Genomic DNA, 20,000 nt, shown 5'->3' with positions numbered 1-20,000 from the left:
GAATATAATTTGCATCCGTTTCAACATTAAATACAAAAATATGAGGAAATTAATAAATATAACATAACGATGACTTGTCAAATAACGAGAACAAAATAGAACGAAGAACTGACGCCATTAATATGATAGAGACTTATAGAAATATAGAATATTATATACCATGAAATTATTTACATCCAATATCATAATAAACTTCATAAATGTGAGGATATGAGTATGTATAACATGACGATGACGTGTCAAATAACGAGAACAAGATGGAATGAAGAACTGGCGTCATTAATCTGATATAGACTTGCAGAAATATAGGATATGCTATATCATGAAATAATAAACATCAAATTCCTTTAAAAATAAAGTAAATGAGAGAAATTAAGTATATGATATGATGATGACGTGTCAAAAACAATAAAAAGATGGAGCAAGGAACTGGTGTAAGTAAAGTATTTTAGAATTGTAGAAAATTAATGATTAATATATATTTTTTTTTTCTTAGACAATAGTTCATAGATTTGTGAAAGGTAAATGTAGACTTTCTGAACCGAACTGAAAACGATGAACAACGTAAACCAGCCTGGCACAATTATACCAGCTCTCGCCCCAGTAAGTACCCCTACCCCAGCTGTTGTTATGATTTTTGTGGCTAAGATTTAATGGATATTTATTCTTTTTGCTTTTGTTTCTCACTCTCCAGAATAATATACTTTTCTAATGCACTTCTGGTTCTATTTCAGTTGCAGGACAATGGCGCAGAAGAGAACCTTCAGGGACGCCTGGCTAGGGGATGCTGCGTTCCAACCATGGCTTGCGCGATTTGATGGCGATCCAACCAGAGCCTTCTGCAAAACATGCAAAAGAGATGTTGCTGCAAATAAAACAGCAATAGTTCGCCATAAGGAATCCCAACTGCATGTTGCAAATGGGGAGCGACAACAAGATGGCAACGCTCCACAGCAGGAAGAACACCCTGGGCACTCCACTTCTCGAGGCATTGCGTTTGCAACCATACTCTTTTGCTGTTTTATTTCAGAGAATAACCTTCCATTCTCAACAGCTGACACATTAATTGACTTAATGAAAGTCATGTTCCCTGATTCAGCTATTGCTCGAGGTTTATCTTTTAAAAAGACCAAATGCACTGAGCTAGTAAAAGGTTTGGCTAAGACAGTAACAGGGACACTAGTACATAAATTGAGAACAAATAAATTTTCCTTAATCATAGATGAAAGTACAGACATAAGTACAGAGAAATGTTGTGCCCTAGTTGCAAGGTTTTACGACAGTGCAACTCAAACCATTGAAACAAGATTTTTCCAAATAATAAATATTTTGGAAGATGGACATATTGAAGGATCGACAGGTCGAAATCTTTACAATAAGATTATGGATGTCCTTCGGTTTCATGAAATACCTCTTGGTAATTTCGTTGGCTTTGCTGCTGATAGAGCAGCCAACATCATGGGGGAAAACAATTCCCTGTGCAGCAGGGCCTGACGGTTGGCATCCAAGAATCTTAAAGGAAATGAAAAATGAGATTGTTGTTCCATTAGAAATTATTTTCAAGAAATCCATCATATCCGGAGATGTCCCAAGAGAATGGAAGCTAGCTAACGTTACTCCCATATTCAAAAAAGGTGACAAAAAGAAACCAAATAACTATAGGCCTATAAGTTTGACTTCAATCGTAGGAAAAATAATGGAAACTATCATCAGAGATGCTATCGAACATCATTTAGAAAGTAACCGTTTGATAAATGATAGCCAGCATGGTTTCAGACGGAAACGTTCTTGCGTGACTAACTTACTTGAATTCTACATCACAGTTATCTCGAATTATGACAAAAGAAACAATATAGATTTAGTATATCTAGACTTTGCAAAAGCTTTTGATACCGTCCCACACGAAAGACTACTTACTAAATTAGCTTTGCATGGAATAAGTGGTAGCCTATTAGGTTGGACTAGTAATTGGTTGAATGATCGAAAACAGAGAGTTGTTTTAAATGGACAAACTTCTGGATGGAAAAGTGTTGCAAGTGGAGTTCCTCAGGGTTCCGTTCTTGGGCCACTTCTATTCATAGTATATATAAATGATATAGACCATGGACTAAAATCTACTGTTTCCAAATTTGCTGATGATACAAAACTGTGCGGAGTGGCAAATGATCACTCAAACCAATTAGATATTCAAGAAGATTTAGATAAATTACAGCAATGGTCTGAAAAGTGGCTAATGAAATTTAACACAAGTAAATGCAAGGTAATGCACATAGGTAAAAATAACAGTAAGTACGATTACAAGTTATTTGGAAATTCGTTAACAAAAGTGGATAGTGAAAAAGATCTCGGCGTAATTATCAGTAACGACCTCAAATCATCCAAGCAGTGTATTTCAGCCTCTGAGAAAGCAAATAAGATTCTAGGACTGATTGCGCGATCTTTTGATTTCAAAAGTCCATCACTCATTAACAAGCTATATAAATCGTTAGTTCGTCCACATTTGGAATATGCTGTTTCCGTATGGTCACCGAATCTCATTAAAGACATTGACAGATTGGAAAGAGTACAACGGCGAGCCACAAAACTGATTCCAAATATCAAAAATAAATCATACGAAAATCGACTAAAACATATGAATCTGTTTTCCCTAAAAAAGCGTAGACTCAGAGGTGACTTGATACAGGTCTTTAAAATTCTAAAGGGAATTGACAACATCAAAAGTGACCAAATTTTTACATTGAATGAGAATCAGACAAGAAACAATGGTCTCAAACTGTCCGGAAATAGATTCAATTTGGAAGTAGGTAGAAACAACTTTGCCAACCGTGTAGTTAATGAATGGAATAAACTTCCTGCACAGGTAGTGCAATGTAGTTCAGTTCAAAGCTTTAAGAATAATCTAGATAAATACCTAAGTAAGATGCTGTAATGATTATAATTTATCTTATATTATTTGTTTTTGTTTTGTTATCATTTGTCTGATTTTTATTTATTATTAGTTATATGTCAATTTATTATTATTTACTATTTACCTGTTTGTTTATTATTTAACTATACCTATGCATTTATTTATGTATTTTATTTGTTATTTACATTATCATATTTTTTATTTTTTATTTTATTATTAATATGATTTTTTTTTCGCATCCGACCTAGATATGGATCAAAAGGTCTCCTGTCGGCATGCTCCGCCTTTGTAATCCTTTGAAGACCTACCAGGCATTACAATCTTCAAGTGTATCTGCCATTCTTTTCATCTATGTGCTTCTGAAGCCGCAAAAACACTACCGAAATGTTGCGAAGAATTACTAAGAAACCTCTATTCATACTTTTCTCATAGCAGTAAAAGAAAACACCAGTTCAAACAATTTCAAGATTTTTTAGAAATCAAACCCCACAAACTCCTACATCCCAGTCAGACACGATGGCTCTCACTCCACCAGGCAGTGAGGAGAGTATTAGAACAGTGGGAAGCTTTGAAAGCATTTTTTAAATCCAAAGAAGATGAAAGGCTGTTAATGAGTGAGCAAATAAACATGCACTTGGCAGATCCATCAATATATTTATATTTAATATTTTTGGATTTCATATTAGCAAAAGTAAACAACCTCAATTTACTCTTTCATACTGTCCATGAAAAAGTAAGCCAGTTGTATAAAACAATGTTAGGATACTTTTGTTCTGGAGACCTGGTTAAAAGAGGCAAATTTGAAGAAATTGATCCACAGTTACCCTCATTCCATGCACCACTAAATCAACTTTACCTCGGCGATAGAATGTCGGCCGAGTTGAAAGATCCCAAATACAAACATTTACAACATATGATTCAAGACATACAGATCAGATGCAGACATTTTATGATAACTCTGTGTCAACAAATCAAAAAAAGATTTGATTTCAACAATGAATTCCTCCATAGAGCTTCATATCTGTCACCCGTCAATTTAACCAATGTTTATTCGAGAATGAAAATGCCATCTCTCCATAGTCTTGCTACTGATGTACCAAGGATTTATACGGGAGATATTCAAGACCTGGACGACGAATGGAGAAAACTAGATGTAGTTTCACTCCCAGACTTTGATGATAATAATATTCAAAGTTTTTATATGCAGATGATGCAGATGAGAGACACCTCAGGGGAGAAGGTTTTTAACCATTTACCACAGTTCGCCTTGCAGATACTCTCTCTGCCAACTTCCAATGCTGAGGCAGAGCGACTGTTTTCAAAGTTGAATTTGATAAAAACAAAACTTAGAAACAATCTAAAGATTCCATCATTGTCTGCATTATTGATTTTATCTGATTACGTACGTAAATGTGGAGGTACTAAGAACGTAATCCCAAATGAAGAAATGTTTAAAATTGTTATGTAATTTAGATGTATATAATTGTTTTGTTGTTTCTTTTATATTGTAAATATTACGGTTAAGGAAATGTAAATAATGTTTGTTTTAAAAACATTTATGGATGGGAATTAAAATACAGAAGTTTATCTTTAAACATATGTTTTCTTTGAATGCCTCTCACATAGAAAACGTGAGGAATCCTGACGTCATTGTGTTTTGAGGAATCACGGAAACACTGGACCGTCGGCTATTAGTGAGTCTGACGGCATTCGTTCCTGTGGTTGGTAATTTAGCAGAGGATAAAAGCCTAAATTTTCTTTGATCAAATTGCATGAAAATTACACATTTTAAAGAAAATAGGTCAAATAATATAACCATATGCTAATTTTTATATAGAATTATGCATTTGAGCAAAAGCCGTCATTGTTTGGGTTTGGTCGGCGTTGGTCGACTTAGGTAATTTTGCAGACGATAAAAACGTAACTTCTCTTTGATCAAATTACATGAAAATCACATATTTAAAAAGAAAATTGGTCAAATAATGCAACCACATGCTAATTTCTATATAAAATTATACATTTGAGCAAAAGCCGTCATTATTTGGGTTTGGTCGGCGTTGGTTGACGTTTAGTGAGACCATAAAAGAACAAGCATAATACAGAGAAATCATTCAACAAAAACCGTTAAATTTTAAAACTACCAAAGAAGCAGTCACAAACTGCAAAAAAAAAAAAAAAAGAAGTAACATGCGATTCAATTTTTTTTTTTTTTTTTTTTGCTGTGTATTTGGCCATTTATTCAAAATTAAGGTTAAAGGTAAAAGTTTATAACTTTACCACTTAAGCTAAGAACATGACATAACTATATCAAAGTTGCTGTGCCTGCCTGGGACTGCCATAAAGATATGGTATGAATTTGACATGATCAATTCATATTTCTAGATATTTGTAAGGTATTCATCTATAATTTTCATTTCCAAGCTAAGTGACACTGCACTGAGTCTGATATATAGACAAAGAAGATTTTAACTATGTTCTATTTTATTCCTCCATTTTCTGTTAAAGTTTCCATGTACTGTGTATGTTGAATCTCTTACCTTTCTCTGTCTTTAGGAAAAACTTGAAGTATTAGATGGGGAAAGGCATTTTTTTCTTTTTGCACACCACACATGGGTGATAGTTCCGCCCACACTCCATGATTGAATGTCCCGCTTAATTGTAAACAAACAGACGATGCAGTTAAAACTGGTGATTGACGTAAACGCCATCTAGTGAGAGAGCCGCACAGTAAAATGTATGTGGACGATGCGGCTCTCCGTGAGCTTTCCCGTCTTGTCTTTGGTGCAAAAGGGGGCCAAACCCGACCCAACCCACTCTCCCCTCACTCACTCACTCACTCAGTCACTCGCAGCCAGAGCTTCCAGACTCGCACACATACAGGGCACACTCATAACCATAAGCACGTGAGAGGGTTACATTCCCCACACTCTGTCTTCCATGACTTGCCCGATTCGCAACTACTTTCGTTTTTGGGGTAAACAACACATTATATAGTTTGTTCCCCTCAAGGGCAGCAGGCGGTGCAAAGATGAATTCAGGAAACTCAGAGGATGCCGAGCTTATTACAACATCGCCCCCACCAAGATCCTCTATCTGAAGGGTGCCAGCACCTGGTGCATCCAGGCGATGGACACGAATATTCCTATCACTCGAAAGCCATTCAATCAAACCATGACGCAAATGCGGCTTCAAAGTATTTTTGCGTCCATCCGGGGAAATGTGAAAGCGGGAGAGCCGCCCTTTCGGGGGTATACGCCCCCTCCTTCCTCCCCTGGCAGGATGCAGTGGCGTGGTCCTTGGGAGCGTCGAGGGGTCGGCGCCCCGGATGGCCGTCAGGATGTGGATGCACTCCGTGTGGGTCAGCACGTCCGTGCCCACCACGTGGTCCACGAACTCGTCGCAGGACATGTCCAGGAACCGCACCTCCCTCAGCAGGTCGTCCCCGATCTCCTCCCGGAGCGCACTCCCCGACGGCTCCTCCTCCTCCTGGCCTAGCTGGGCTTTTCCCCTGCGACCAACGAGAGGCACAGAGAACGCATTAGCGTGCGGACTTGATGAGCGACTACCAAAACATAGCCATGCACAGTGCAAAGAGGAACGGAATAGTCGCCACGAGTGCGAGTACTTACCAGGCAATCAGTCCTCTGAAGGGGACAACCTCGGAGGAGAAGGCCAGGGTCTCGTCCGTCAGCAAAGCCCTCAAGTCTTCCTTGCTCAGACGAGACACGATCTCGGGCAGCATGACGGCGTCGGGGTCGCGGTCCAGTATCTGTGGGTCAAAGAGGCCATGTAACTGGATGCCGTTACTGGGCTAGTGACCACCGGGAAGATTGGCAGTCGGTTTTAACTTCTGGGTTTTATTGACGTCACTATGTACATACACTAGCACACCCGGCCCAGACTAGGCCTAAAAGGAGACTGACCGCGACCTGACCCCGGCAATCCTTAAATACTCTCCTTGAGTACCGAAAAGTAGCTTACCTCTGGTTGGCAAAGGGTTGCCGGGCGTTGGCCTGAAGTGTTTTCTTTGAGTATACAAATACCTGAAGTACAGGCTTATTAAAGACTTAACTCTAACATTCTTATTACAAGTCCGAAGGCCGACTACTTCTACACAGACTGTGAATCTATGGTTCCTCTCACTGCTGATGCCGCGATGGTATAAGCCGACATAGCATATGTGGGGGATTGTCCACCACAGCCATGCTTCTGAACATGTCGACGAATCCAAGCGACGGGCGACAATGGGACCTTTCGCAGTCAGGCTCGTAGTTTCCTATTAGCGCTAGAATTTTCAATTGTCTCAGATTTCATGAGGCAAAAGGGTGACTTAGCTAATTTGAAAGCCGATATTAAAAAAGAAAAAATACGACATAAATTGCTGCATAAGTGTATTTAGAATTAAAAACATGACTCTTAATGTTAGAATTTTTACTTACTGGTGTGTGATAAGGCTTTGTTAACTTAATTACAAGATAAAATAAAAAATAGTTAATTATTTTTACTGAAGTAAGTTTGAGTAGTGAAAATAAGAGGATGTTGATTTCGGTTTGTGCATTTTATCTGAGAGTGCTGAAAAATAATGGATATCACTGTCACGTCCTGTATATAAAGATAATCAGTGAGATAAAATATAACAGTGGTGGCGGACGTACGAGTATATTAAAGTGAGCGACGTCTATGTAAAAATAGCCTCTTAGATCTACTGGGAGCTAATTTCAAACAAATATGACTAATTTTACGTGTGCCGTGGCAGACTGCACGTCAGATTCAAGAAAAATAAGAGAAAGACAAACCGTAATCGTACCGGAAAAATTAAGTCTTCGATGCAAATGATATTTTCTATACATTACATGCCGCCGTCAGTCAGGGTGTGAACTTGGTCACGCAGGGTGACGGCTCCGGCCGAGGGAAAACACCTGGGGGGCGGGGGGCAATCTCCTCACCTCCTCCACGACTGCTAATCAACCCACCTCGGGGGCAAAGCTCCCCCGTGCACTTTGTCGCCGTGCTTCCTTACGCTCTAATGCAAAGCGAGGCGTCTTTCAACCAAAAGGGCTTTGAACCCTAGATCCAAGAAGTATAGAAATAACCATTGTATCCAAAAGAAACACCAGCCACGACATCAGGAAACAGACCCACATACGTACCTTTTTGCACTTCTTCAGCGCCCCGTCTTCTTTTGGGGGCTGCCTCCTCCTTCCCCTGGCAGGATGCAGAGGCATGGTCATCGGGAACTTCGAGGGATCGGCGCCCCGGATGGCACACTGGATGTGGATGCACTCCTTCTGGGTCAGCACGTCCGTGCCAATCACGTTGTCGACGATCTCGTCGCAGGACATGTCGAGGAACCGCACCTCCCTCAGCAGGTCGTCCCCGATCACCTCCCGGAGCGCACTCCCCGACGGCTCCTCCTCCTCCTGACCTAGCTGGGCTTTTCCCCTGCGACCACCGAGAGGCACAGAGAACGCATTAGCGTGCGGGCTTGATGAGCGACTACCAAAACATAGTCATGCACTGTGCAAAGAGGAACGGAATGGTCGCCACGAGAGCGAGTACTTACCAGGCAATCAGTCCTCTGAAGGGGACAACCTCGGAGGAGAAGGCCAGGGTCTCGTCCGTCAGCAAAGCCCTCAAGCTTCCCTTGCTCAGACGAGACACGGTCTCGGGCAGCATGACGGCGTCGGGGTCGCGGTCCAGTATCTGTGGGTCAAACAGGCCATGCTTCCGAACATGTCGACGAATCCAAGGGACGGGCGACAATTGACCCGACCAAAAGTGCGAGACGTCTTTCAACCAAGAGGACTTTGAACCTTAGCCACAAGAAGTGTAGACATCATTTTACCCAAAGGGAACACCAGCCACGACATCAGGAAACAGACCCACGTACCTCTTTGCACTTTTTCTTCAGCGCCGCGTCCTCATAAAGAAGCGAAGTCTCCAGCACTGCCGGCATCGTCTCCGCCTTCACGTTGGAGGCGATGTACTGAAAACAAAACGAGAGAGAGAGTTTGCCTAAGCAAGTGTGAAAAGTCGAGTGTATCATGTTTCACTATTATACCTTTGTCCACAGAGAGGAGGAAGCCCGTCTGCTGCCGTGGTGTTCAATCATGACCCCCAAAATAAGGCATCGTCCGAATTGCCGCACACTCAACCAATCATCTGGTCTTGCTCACCGTATCACTGTGATCACAACAAAAGAAAAAGAGAAAGAAGAAGACGACGAAGTGGAAGACCAAGAAAAAGACGAAGACGAGGAAAAATAAAACAAAGGAGGACGAGGAGGAGAGGAAGAAGAAGACGAAGAAGAATACCATTTAGATTTTAGAAGATGAAGAAGACGAATATGAAAACGAAGAAGACAAAAAAATAAGACGAAGAAGAGGAAGAAGAAGACGATGAAGAAAAAAAAAGATGAAGAAGAGGACGAAGGAGACGAAGAAGAAGAAAAAATAAGGCGACGAAGACGAATAGTAATAATAAGAAGTAGAAGACGAAGATGACGAAGAAGAAAACGAAGAAAAATACGAAGAAGAAAAATAAGACGAACAAGAAGGCGAAGAAGAAAAATAAGACGAGCAAGAAGGCGAAGAAGAAAAATAAGACGAAGCAGACGTAGAACAAGAATAAGACGAAGAAAAAGAAAAAGAAGAAGAGGAAGAAGAAAAAGACGAAGAAGAAGGAAACGAAGATGAAGAGGACGAAGAAGAAGAATAAAACGAAAAAGGAGACGAAGAAGAAGAAAAAGAAGAGGTAGAGAAAAAAGAAGAGGAAGAACAAGAAATAGAAGACGAAGAAGAAGAAGACGAAGAAGAAGAAGAAGACGAAGACGAAGGAAAATACGAAGAAAAAGACGAAGACGAAGAAGAAGGGGACGAAGAAAAAGAAGAAGACGCAGAAGAAAAAGAAGACGAAGAAAAAGAAGAAGAAGAAAAAGAGGAAGAAGAAAATTATGAAGAAGACAAAGACTAGGAGTATGAAAACGAAGAAGAAACTGAGGAAGAAATAGAAAAAGAAGAACGGAAGAAGAAGAAGAGACATTAGAAGACGAAAATACAGAAGAAGAAACAGAAAAAAAGAAAAAGAAAAAGAACAAGAAGAAACATAAAAAGGAAAACAAAAGCAAAATGAAAAAGAAGAAATAGAAGAGGAAGAAGAAACAGAAGAAGAAGAACGGTAGAACTGCTGTGGAGGAAAGCAAGGGCAGCTGGCTTCCCCACACTATACCTTCACACATTCTTTCGTTGCCGACTCCATCTCGTACTTGCGGGCCATGGCGTACACCCCGAGAGCCTCTTCCACCGACTCCAGGTCCATCCGGTCCAGGTACATGTGATCCAGTAGCTTCTGGAAGGAGTGACGAGGGTCCTTTGGAAGGGTGAGCTCCTTACCGGTAGCCAGGGGTCCATTCAGCATGGCAAAGAACACGGGGGAATTCGTGCACAGGACCAGGCTGTGGACCTGAGGGAGTCACGTATTAAGTCCAAAGCCTTCCTCTGGGGCAACGCGCGTCAAACCACCGACCACCTTGCTCAAGGAGGGAATGATATTCAGTGCGAGTCACCACACTTACCTTGACAGGCTCCTCGTCTCCTGGAAAGAAGATGTCCACGTCGCTCAACTCCCTCGAGGTGTACAGGTACTGCGTGCGCTCTTTGCCGTTCTTCAACATCGACTGCCATTTCTTGCCGCACAAGGTTTCGGTTTCGACCATCTTAGTTCTTCGGCTACTTGCTGCCTGCCTGCAAATGCCAACCGGATTAGCCGTGCATCAGTCAACATGAGCCATGTATCCTGCCCCTAAATTCGCCACAACACAAATTCACACGCAGACATAGATACAGCATCCCAGAAGAAACTCAAGTGAAATATCATAAGAAAAGACTAAGTTGGAGCTAAACTGACGGAACGAACGGGAAAGATCCTGGAAGGGCGAACAAATTCACAATGCCAATCAGAAAGCAACTCTCAGATTGGAGCCAACATTACCAAACGGAACCTGAGGTCAGTAAATGCGGTGCAATGCACGCGTGGGGAGGGGGGAGGGCAGGCAGCCACCAAAGGGCAGAAGCAACAACAACGAGATGCAACCCAGAAGTACTACAGAAGTAAACAGTCTGAAAACCCTGACTCGAGCGAACACACTGCCAGTTGCCTCAACGCCACCTGAAGGGGGCCAATGACGAGTAACTGCTTCCTTCCTTGTGGTGGTCCTGCAAGGTGGACAGCAGCCAAGTTGCCATTTTTCAAAACCCGTCAACCAACCCCCCACCCCGCCCCACCCCCGACCACCTGCTGCAGCCCTGAGGGGCTGACACTCAGTCTCTGGGTCCAAGATCTCTCAAAAGATTACAAAGGAGGACCATGCCGCCAGGAGACTTTTTGGTCCATATCTAGGTTGGATGGGAAATATTATGATAATGATAGATCAATAAATCAATTAATAAAATAATAACAATACAAATAATAATCAAATAAATAGGTAAAGATGAATAATAAACAAACAGGTAAATATTAGATAATAATAGAATATGCAATAATAAAAAACAGACAAATAATAGCAAACAAATAAGTAATGTAAAAAAAAAAGATAAAATAATGGCAGCAGCAGCAGTCAGCATTACAGCAGCATCTTGCTTGCGTGTTTATCTAAACGAATATTAAAGCTTCGAACTGAACTACATTACACTGCCTCTGCAGGAAGTTTATTCCATTCATTTACTACTACACAGTTGGCAAAGTTGTTTCCACCCACTTCCAAATGAAATGAATTTCCTGCCAGTTTGAGACCATTATTTCTTGTCGGATTCTCATCAAGTGTAAAAATTTGGTCACTTTTGATGTTGTCAATTCCCTTTAGAATCCTAAAAACCTGTATCAAGTCACCTCTGAGTCTACGCCTTTTTAGGGAAAATATTCATATGTTTTAGTCGTTTTTTGTATGATTTATTTTTCATATTTGGTATCAGTTTTGTGGCTTACCGCTGTACTTATTTCCAATCTGCCAATATCTTTAATGAGATTCGGTGACCATACGGAAACATCATATTACAAACGAACTAACGATTTATATAGCTTGTTAATGAGAGATGGACTTTTGAAGTCAAAAGATGGCACAATCAGTCCTTCAATCTTATTTGCTTTCTCAGAGACTAATACACTGCATAGATGATTTGAGATCGTTACTGATAATTACGCCGAGATCCTTTTCACTATTGACTTTTGTTAACTCATTCCCAAATAACTTGTAATCGTACCTACTGTTATTTTTACGTGCATGCATAAGCTTGCGTTTGTGTTAAATTTCATTAGCCACTTTTGAGACCATTGCTGTAGTTTATCTAAATCTATTTGCATGTTTGATTGGTTTAAGTGATCATTTACCATTCTGCACAGTTTTGTGTTATCAGCTATTTTGGAGACAATGGATGAACATAATTTATATATAGTATGAATAGAAGTGGCCCAAGAACGGAGCCCTGAGGAACTCCACTGGTAAGATTTTTGTATCTAGAAGTTTAGCCATTCAGAAGAACTCTGTTTTGGATCGTTTAAGCAATTACTTGTCCAACTTGATTATAGGCTAGCACTTATTCCGTGTAAAACTAATTTAGTACGTAGTCTCTCGTGGGGGACGGTATGAAATTTTTTTGCAAAGTGTATATATATTAAATGTATATTGTTTATTTTGTCGTACTTTTGTAAAATTGGAGTAAGTTAGTAAGGCAAAAACGTTTGCCTTTGAATCCATGCTGGCTATCATCTATCAAAGAGTTACTTTGTAAATGATGTTCTATAGCACCTCTGATGAGAATTTGCATAAATTTTCGTAGGATTAATATGAAACTTAGGCCTGTAGTTACTTGGTTTGTTTTTGCCACCTTTTTTGAATAAGGGTGTAACGTTAGCCAGGTTCCATTCTCTTGGGACTTGTCCGGATATGATGGATCTATTGAAAATAATTTTTAATGGAAGAAGAGTTTAATTGTTAATTTTCTTTAATATTGTTGGATGCCAACCGTCATGCCCTGGTGTTTTATTAAGTTTGTGTTTTCCTATACACCTTTTATTTTTTTCTTTTGTTATATTTACCGTAATACACTAAGTGGTCGAGTTAAAATACCTATTTTCCAATGGAATTTGTTGCCATTACAAGCGCAGGCAGATAATAGAGATGCTATTTCATTGATGAAAGAATACACGACGACACTCCTCGCCTTCCTCGTCCCTCCCTCCGCCGCCATCTCATTTGTGTGTGTACCCCGTCCCAGCCAGCCAAAGCAGGAGACAATGCACATAAGACAGTCAGTCATCATGCGATCGGGAGGGAGGGAGGGAGGGAGGGAGGGGGAAGGGGGCCGGCTGGAGGCAGGGAGGGAAGGAGGAGGAGGAGGAGGGCAAAGGGGATGGAGGGAGGGATGGAGGAAAGAAGGAGGAGGAGGGAGAGGAAGGAGGGAAGGAGGAGGAGGGCAAAGGGGAGGGAAAGAGGGGAGAAAGGAGGAGGAAGAGAAAGAGAGGGAGGGAGGGAGATGAAGGAAGAAGGGTGGAGGATGAGGGGCGGGCGGGAGGGAAAGAGGAGGAGGAGGAGGAGGAGGAAGGGAGAGAAGGAGTATGAGGAGAAAATTAGGAAGGGAGGGAAGGAGGAGGAGAAGGGGAGGAGGAGGGGAAGTGAAGAGGAAGGAGGGGAGGAGGAGGGGAGAGGAAGAAGGAAAGAGGGGGTGGAGGAGGAGGAGGAGGAGAAGGGGAGAGGAAGAGGGAGTAGGAGGAGAAGGGAAGAGAAAGGAGGAAACAGGGGGAGGAGGAGGAGGAGGGGAAGGGGAGAGGAAGGAGGGTGAGGACGAGGAGAAGGGGGTGAGGAAGGAGGGAGGAGGGGGAGGAGGAGCAGAAGGGGAGAGGAATGAGGAAAGAGGGTGAGGAGAAGGAGAGAGGAAGGAGGGGGAGGAGGAGGAAAAGGGGAGATGAAGGAGGAAAGAGGGTGAGGAGAAGGGGAGAGGAAGGAGGAAGGAGGGGGAGGAGGAGGAGAAGGGGAGAGGAAGGAAGAAGGAGGGGGAGGAGGAGGACAAGGGGAGAGGAAGGGGGGAGGAAAGGGGGGAGGAGGAGGAGAAGGGAAGAGGAAGGAGGAAGGAGGGGGAGGAGGAGGAAAAGGGGAAAGGAAGGAGGGAAACTGGAGGAGAAGGAAGAGAAGGGGAGAGGAAGGGAGAAGGAAAGAGGTGAGGAAGAGGACAAAGGGGGAGGAAGGAAGGGAAAGAGGGGTGAGGAGGAGGAGGAGAAGGGGAGAGAAAGGAGGAAAGAAGGGGAGGAGGAGGAGAAGGGGAGAGGAGGGAGGAATGAGGGTGAGGAGGAGAAGGGGAGAGGAAGGAGGAAGGAGGGGGAGGAGGAGAAGGGGAGAGGAAGGGAGGAGGAAAGAGGGGAGGAGGAGGAGAAGGGGAGAGGAAGGAGGGGAGGAGGAGGAGAAGGGGAGAGGAAGGGAGGAGGAGGAAAAGGGGAAAGGAAGGAAGAAGGAGGGACAGGAGGAGGAGAAGAGGAGAGGAAGGAGGAAAGAGAATGAGGAGGAGGGGAAGAGGAAAGGAAGGAGAAAGGAGGGGGAGGAGGAGGAGAAGGGGAGAGGAAAGAGGGTAAGGAGGAGAAGAAGAGGAAAGGAAGGAGTAAGGAGGGGGAGGAGGAGGAGAAGGGGAAAGGAAGGAGGAAGAAGGGGAGGAGGAGAAGGGGAGAGGAAGAAGGAAGGAGGGGGAGAAGGAGGAGAAGGGGAGAGGAAGGAGGAAAGAGGGCGAGAAGAGGAGAAGAGGAAAGGAAGGAGGAAGGAGGGGGAGAAGGAGAAGAAGGGGAAAGGAAGGAGGATGAAGGGGAGGAGGAGAAGAAGGGGAGAGGAAGGAGGAAGGAGGGGGAGAGGAAGGAAGAAGGAGGACGAGGGGAGAGAAAGGGAGGAGGAAAGAGGAGGAGGAGGAGGAGAAGGGGGAGAGGAAGGAAGAAGGAGGGACAGGAGGAGGAGAAGGGGAGAGGAAGGAGGAAGAAGGGGGAGGAGGAGAAGGGGAGTGGAAGGAGGAAGGAGGGGGAGAAGTAGGAGAAGGGGAGAGAAAGGGAGGAGGAAAGAGGGAGAGGAGGAGGAGAAGGGGAGAAGAAGAACTTAAGAATGTAAAAGGGACTGCAAGAGACCATAGGGCCTCCACTAGGCAGCTCCGTATCCATCACCACCTGTCATCCACCCCATCCATAAAGTTGTCTAATCGTTTTTTTTAAAACAACTGATAGTTTCAGCGCTTACTTCATGGTTACTAAGTTTATTCCATTCATCAACCACCCTATTAGTAAACCAATTCTTGCCTATTTCCTTCTTAAGTCTTAATTTGTCCAGTTTATACCCTTTACTGCGAGTCCTGCCCTGTTGTTTTAATATGACGACCTTGTTTGCATCACCCTTGTTAAAGCCTTTGATCCACTTGAACACTTCTATTAGATCACCCCGCACTCTGCGTCTTTCCAGAGAGTGTAAGTTTAGGTGCCTAAGCCTCTCTTCGTAAGGCAAACTTCCGAGTCCATGTATCATTTTGGTCCTTCTTCTCTGTACTGATTCTAGTGAATTGATGTCCATTCTGTAGGACGGAGACCAAACCTGTACCGCATAGTCAAGGATGGGTCTTACTATCGCTAGATGGAGTTTAACAATTACCTCTGCCCTTCTATTCGTTATCGTCGTAGCAATGAAACCTAATGGTCTGTTAGCTCTATTCCTGGCGCTGATGCACTGTTACCTGGTTTTAAGGTCCGGACTCACTAGAACTCCCAAGTCTCTCTCGCGCTCAGTTCTCTAAAAGCGTGTTATCTAAGCTGTATCTAATTTCGGGGTTGTGTAGCCCTACGTTTAACATGCTACACTTAGAGATATTGAAGTTCATTTGCCATTTTGACCGACCATGTTAACACGGAAGGAGGGGGAGGAGGAGGAGAAGGGGAGAGGAAGGAGGGGGAAGGGAGAGGAAGGAGGGGGAGGAAGAGAAGAGGAGAGGAAGGAGGGAGAGAAGGAGGAGAAGGGGAGAGGAAGGAGGGGGAGGGGAGAGGAAGGAGGGGGAGGAGGAGAAGGGGAGAGGAAGGAGGGGGAGGAGGAGAAGGGGAGAGGAAGGAGGGAGAGGAGGAGGAGAAGGGGAGAGAAAGGAGGGGGAGAGGAAGGAGGGAGAGAGGAAGAAGGGAAGGGGAGAGGAAGAAGGGAGAGGAGGAGGAGAAGGGGAGAGAAAGGAGGGGGAGAAGGAGGAAAAGGGGAGAGGAAGGAAGGGGAGGAGGAGGACAAGGGGAGAGGAAAAAGGGGGAGGGGAGAGGAAGGAGGGAAAGGAGAAGAGTAGAGGAAGGAGGGGGAGGAGGAGGAGAAGGGGAGAGGAAGGAGGGGAGGAGGAGGAGAAGGGGAGAGGAAGGAGGGGGAGGGGAGAGGAAGGAGGGGGAGGAGGAGGAGAAGGGGAGAGAAAGGAGGGGGAGAAGGAGGAAAAAGGGAGAGGAAGGAGGGAGAGGAGGAGGACAAGGGGAGAGGAAGGAAGGGGAGGGGAGAGGAGGATAAGAGTAGAGGAAGGACGGGGAGGAGGAGGAGAAGGGGAGCGGAAGGAGGGGGAGGGGAGAGGAAGGAGTGGGAGGAGGAGGCGAAGGGGAGAGGAAGAAGGGGGAAGGGAGAGGAAGGAGGGTGAGGAGGAGAAGATGAGAGGAAGGAGGGAGAGAAGGAGGAAAAGGGGAGAGGAAGGAAGGGGAGGAGGGGAGAGGAAGGAGGGGGAGAAGGAGGAGAAGGGGAGAGGAAGGAGGGGAGGGGACCTGCAAGATGGACAGCGAAGCTAGAATTTTCAAAAGCCGCCAACCCCCATCCACCAGATGCAGCCCTGAGGGGCTGACACTCAGTTCCCAGATTGGGCCCAAGGTCTTTCTCTATTACCTTCAACTGTATTCCTTACCCCTTTTGTACACATGGACAACTGACAAGCGGCAACTGCTCTCCTCTCGCTACAACAAGAGTCAAAAGTTTCTTCCCAGAGATATTTGAGCGAATTTGAGGACCGTTGCCGGCCACTGCAGGGCTGCGAGTATTATATATGGTAAAACTCGAGACATCTGTGGACTGACTGACTGATTAGCATACAAATAGCAGGCATTCGTCTTCGTAGTTTTGAACATGACACTAATCAATCATGCAGACCACGAAAGCGAGCACCAGTGGGCCACTGGCAGTGGTACCGAAGTCACTCTTGAAAAGGGGGATGGACCATTTCTGGAAAAGCCTCAGTAAGGACTTTGAGGCCGACAAGGACTGCCATACGAAGGGTGAACAAAGAAACTAGTAAAAACAATAGCACAAGGAAGAAGAGGCAAGTCATGGGCAGCACCAGACATAAGGACAGGAGGAAACAAGCCAAGACAAGGAAAATAAAACAAAAGTAAAGCTAGAAAAGGGTCATATGGTTTACCACTAGATTCGAAGAATAGGATTGCTACAACGAGGCAATAAGTGAACAAACCCAGAGAAGGTAATTGAACAACGCGAGGAGGTGGGGGGAAGACAAAGTTGACACATACACACACACGACAACACACATACTCCCAGAAAACACGAGGAAAAAAAATTGTACTTAGAAACTGATCCTACATCTAAAAGGTTGCCACACTCCCCACCCTCCTTCACACCATTGTTCGCTGCCTTGCAGGACGCTTAAGAACATAAGAATGAAGGAGACTGTAAGAGACCATAAGGCATACACTAGGCAGTTCCTTGTCCATTACCACCTCTCATCCCCATCCATAAAGTTATCAAAACGTTTCTTAAAACAACTGATATTTTCAGCGCTCACTACATGGTTACTAAGTCTATGCCATTCGTTGACCAACCTATTAGTAAACTAATTCTTGCCTATTTCCTTCTGATATCTAAATTTGTCCAATTCAAATCCATTACTGTGAGTCCTTCCTTGCTGCCTTAATATGATGACCTTGTTTGCGTTACCCTTGTTAAAGCCTTTGATCCACTTGAGCACCTCTATTAGATCACCCCGCACTCTGCGTCTTTCCAGAGAGTGTAAGTTAAGGTGCCTAAACCTCTCTTCGTAAGGTAAATTTCTGAGCCCATGTATCATTTGGTACTGATTCCAGTGAATTGATGTCATTCTATAAGACAGAGACCAATAATGCACCGCGTACTCAAGGATAGATTTAACTAACGCTAGAGTTTGATAAGTACCTCAGCACTTCTATTCGTAACCGTCCTAGCAATGAAACTTAATGCTCTGTTTGTTTTATTCCTGGCGCTAATGCACTGATTCCTGGATTTGAGGTCCGGACTCACTAGAACTCCCAAGTCTCTCTCGCACTCAGTTTTATACTATTGAATATTTCTGTTAAGTGGTCGCCATGGCAGAAAGCAACAGCAGGCACAACCGGTTAACCCTGCGAGCGATGACAAAACATGATATTACCACTTGGGTGGGGGACCCTGAACACAAGTGCTTGAGTGTCTCGCCCTCCAACAAGTCTCACTTACCCGAAAAACGAGCCGCGGGAGGCAACTGGAGGAGAAGACTGGCCTCTTCACACGGCCTTGTCGTGGCTGACTGCTGCCACGGCTAACAGGGAGGTCTGTAATCAAATGTTATCGTCTAAAGCTGACTAAAGATAATGCACAGCTAGATAAAAAGGCGAGCCAATCTATAGACGTCTTGTACCCCGTTCTTCATCCCTCCCTTCGCCGTTCGTGTGTCCTCCTCCTCTCCCCTTTTCTTCTTCCTGTTTCCCTCTTCGCTGCCCTTCCTTTCGCCCTCCCCCCCCTTGCACGCATGTACCTAAACACACTGACCCAAGTGCCATACTGTATGCTCGACTTTATCTTCCGAATACTTTGATCCTTCTCGTTGCTCCCTCGTCCCATACTAAGGGATTCTCTCTGTCAGTGCTGTCCATTTTTTTTTCGTCGCCCTGAACGCGGTGATAACTCTATCCCTCGCTCTCTCCCTCTTCTCCCTTCCATTAGAGGCACTTCTAACTTTGTACGCAAGTGTGTGTGTGTGTGTGTGTGTGTGTGTGTGTGTGTGTGTGTGTGTGTGTATGCGTGCGTGTGTACGTGTGTGTATGTGTGTATGTATGTGTGTGTGTGTGTGTGTGTGTGTGTGTGTGTGTGTGTGTGTGTGTGTGTATGTGTGTGTGTGTGTGTGTGTGTATGTGTGTGTGTGTATGTGTGTGTGTGTGTGTGTGTGTGTGTGTGTGTGTGTGTGTGTGTGTGTGTGTGTGTGTGTGTGTGTGTGTGTGTGTGTGTGTGTGTGTGTGTGTGTTTACCTAGTTGTATTTACCTAGTTGTATTTTGCGGGAGAAGAGCTATGCTCGTAGTGACCCGCAGTTGTTATGTTCCGCATCCAGTTCTTTCTTAAAATCATGTATAGATTTAGCACTCACTCTTTTCTCTTTCAATCTATTCCGTGTATCTATTACTATGTGTGGAAAGCTGTTTCTTTACATCTCTTCTGTAACTGTTCTTCTTAGGTTTCTTCTCGTGTCCTCTTGTGTTTCTTCTGTCCCATTTAAGTAGATCATCATCCCTATCAAGGATTTCCATCCCTCTCATAATTCTGTAGATGGTTATCAAATCGCCTCTTTCTCTTCTTTGCTCCAGATTTAAGTTTAGTTTGTCCAATCTTTGTTCGTATGTCAACATGCTAAGTGTTGGTGCCATCTTTGTTAGTGCTCTTTGAATTCTTTCTAGTTTCTTTGTGATTTTTATTGTACTGGGTGTCCATAGTGACGCTGCATATTCTAATTTTGGTCTTATCATTGTAACTAGTATTCTCTTTACCATTTCCTCGTCCATCGTAGTCAAAGGCCACTTTCATTGATATTATCAAATTGTAGGTTTCTCCTACTATTTTGTTTACATGTTTGTCTAGTGTCACGTCGTTTGAGTGTGTGTGTGTGTGTGTGTGTGTGTGTGTGTGTGTGTGTGTGTGTGTGTGTGTGTGTGTGTGTGTGTGTGTGTGTGTGTGTGTGTGTGTGTGTGTGTGTGTGCGTGCGCGCGTGTGCTGTTACATGTATTTTCACTGGGAACCTACATACAGGAGGGAGCGGTGACTACTTGACGGGATTA

At 43.9% G+C, this 20,000-nt stretch overlaps 2 protein-coding genes across 4 annotated transcripts in view; one reads left to right on the top strand and one right to left on the bottom strand.

The window, feature by feature from the left end:
- Positions 1-18,523, bottom strand: part of LOC143031047 (BTB/POZ domain-containing protein 6-A-like) — a 248,449-nt gene extending 229,926 nt beyond the window's left edge. Inside the window, exons 1-8 of one of the 3 annotated variants that reach the window (XM_076194417.1) lie at positions 18,411-18,523; positions 10,482-10,650; positions 10,136-10,369; positions 8,799-8,894; positions 8,472-8,611; positions 8,059-8,350; positions 6,538-6,677; positions 3,656-6,416 (exon numbers count right to left, since the gene is read on the bottom strand). In XM_076194417.1, coding sequence (XP_076050532.1) covers positions 5,750-6,416; positions 6,538-6,677; positions 8,059-8,350; positions 8,472-8,611; positions 8,799-8,894; positions 10,136-10,369; positions 10,482-10,622 — 1,710 coding nt within the window. In that variant the 5' untranslated portion in view covers positions 10,623-10,650; positions 18,411-18,523 and the 3' untranslated portion in view covers positions 3,656-5,749. Of the gene's footprint in view, positions 1-3,653; positions 6,417-6,537; positions 6,678-8,058; positions 8,351-8,471; positions 8,612-8,798; positions 8,895-10,135; positions 10,370-10,481; positions 10,651-18,410 lie in introns of those variants that run through there. The other 2 variants (XM_076194420.1, XM_076194419.1) reach the window with 2 other exon arrangements.
- The window catches only part of LOC143031050 (BTB/POZ domain-containing protein 6-B-like), a 554,488-nt gene that overhangs the window by 431,652 nt on the left and 102,836 nt on the right, over positions 1-20,000 (top strand). The gene's annotated exons all lie outside the window — the stretch shown is intronic.

This window comes from Oratosquilla oratoria, chromosome 12 (genome assembly GCF_046742065.1).
Source record: "Oratosquilla oratoria isolate Oo_2021 chromosome 12, ASM4674206v1, whole genome shotgun sequence".
Taxonomy (NCBI): domain Eukaryota; kingdom Metazoa; phylum Arthropoda; class Malacostraca; order Stomatopoda; family Squillidae; genus Oratosquilla; species Oratosquilla oratoria.
This window is presented reverse-complemented; position numbering and strand designations above follow the sequence as displayed.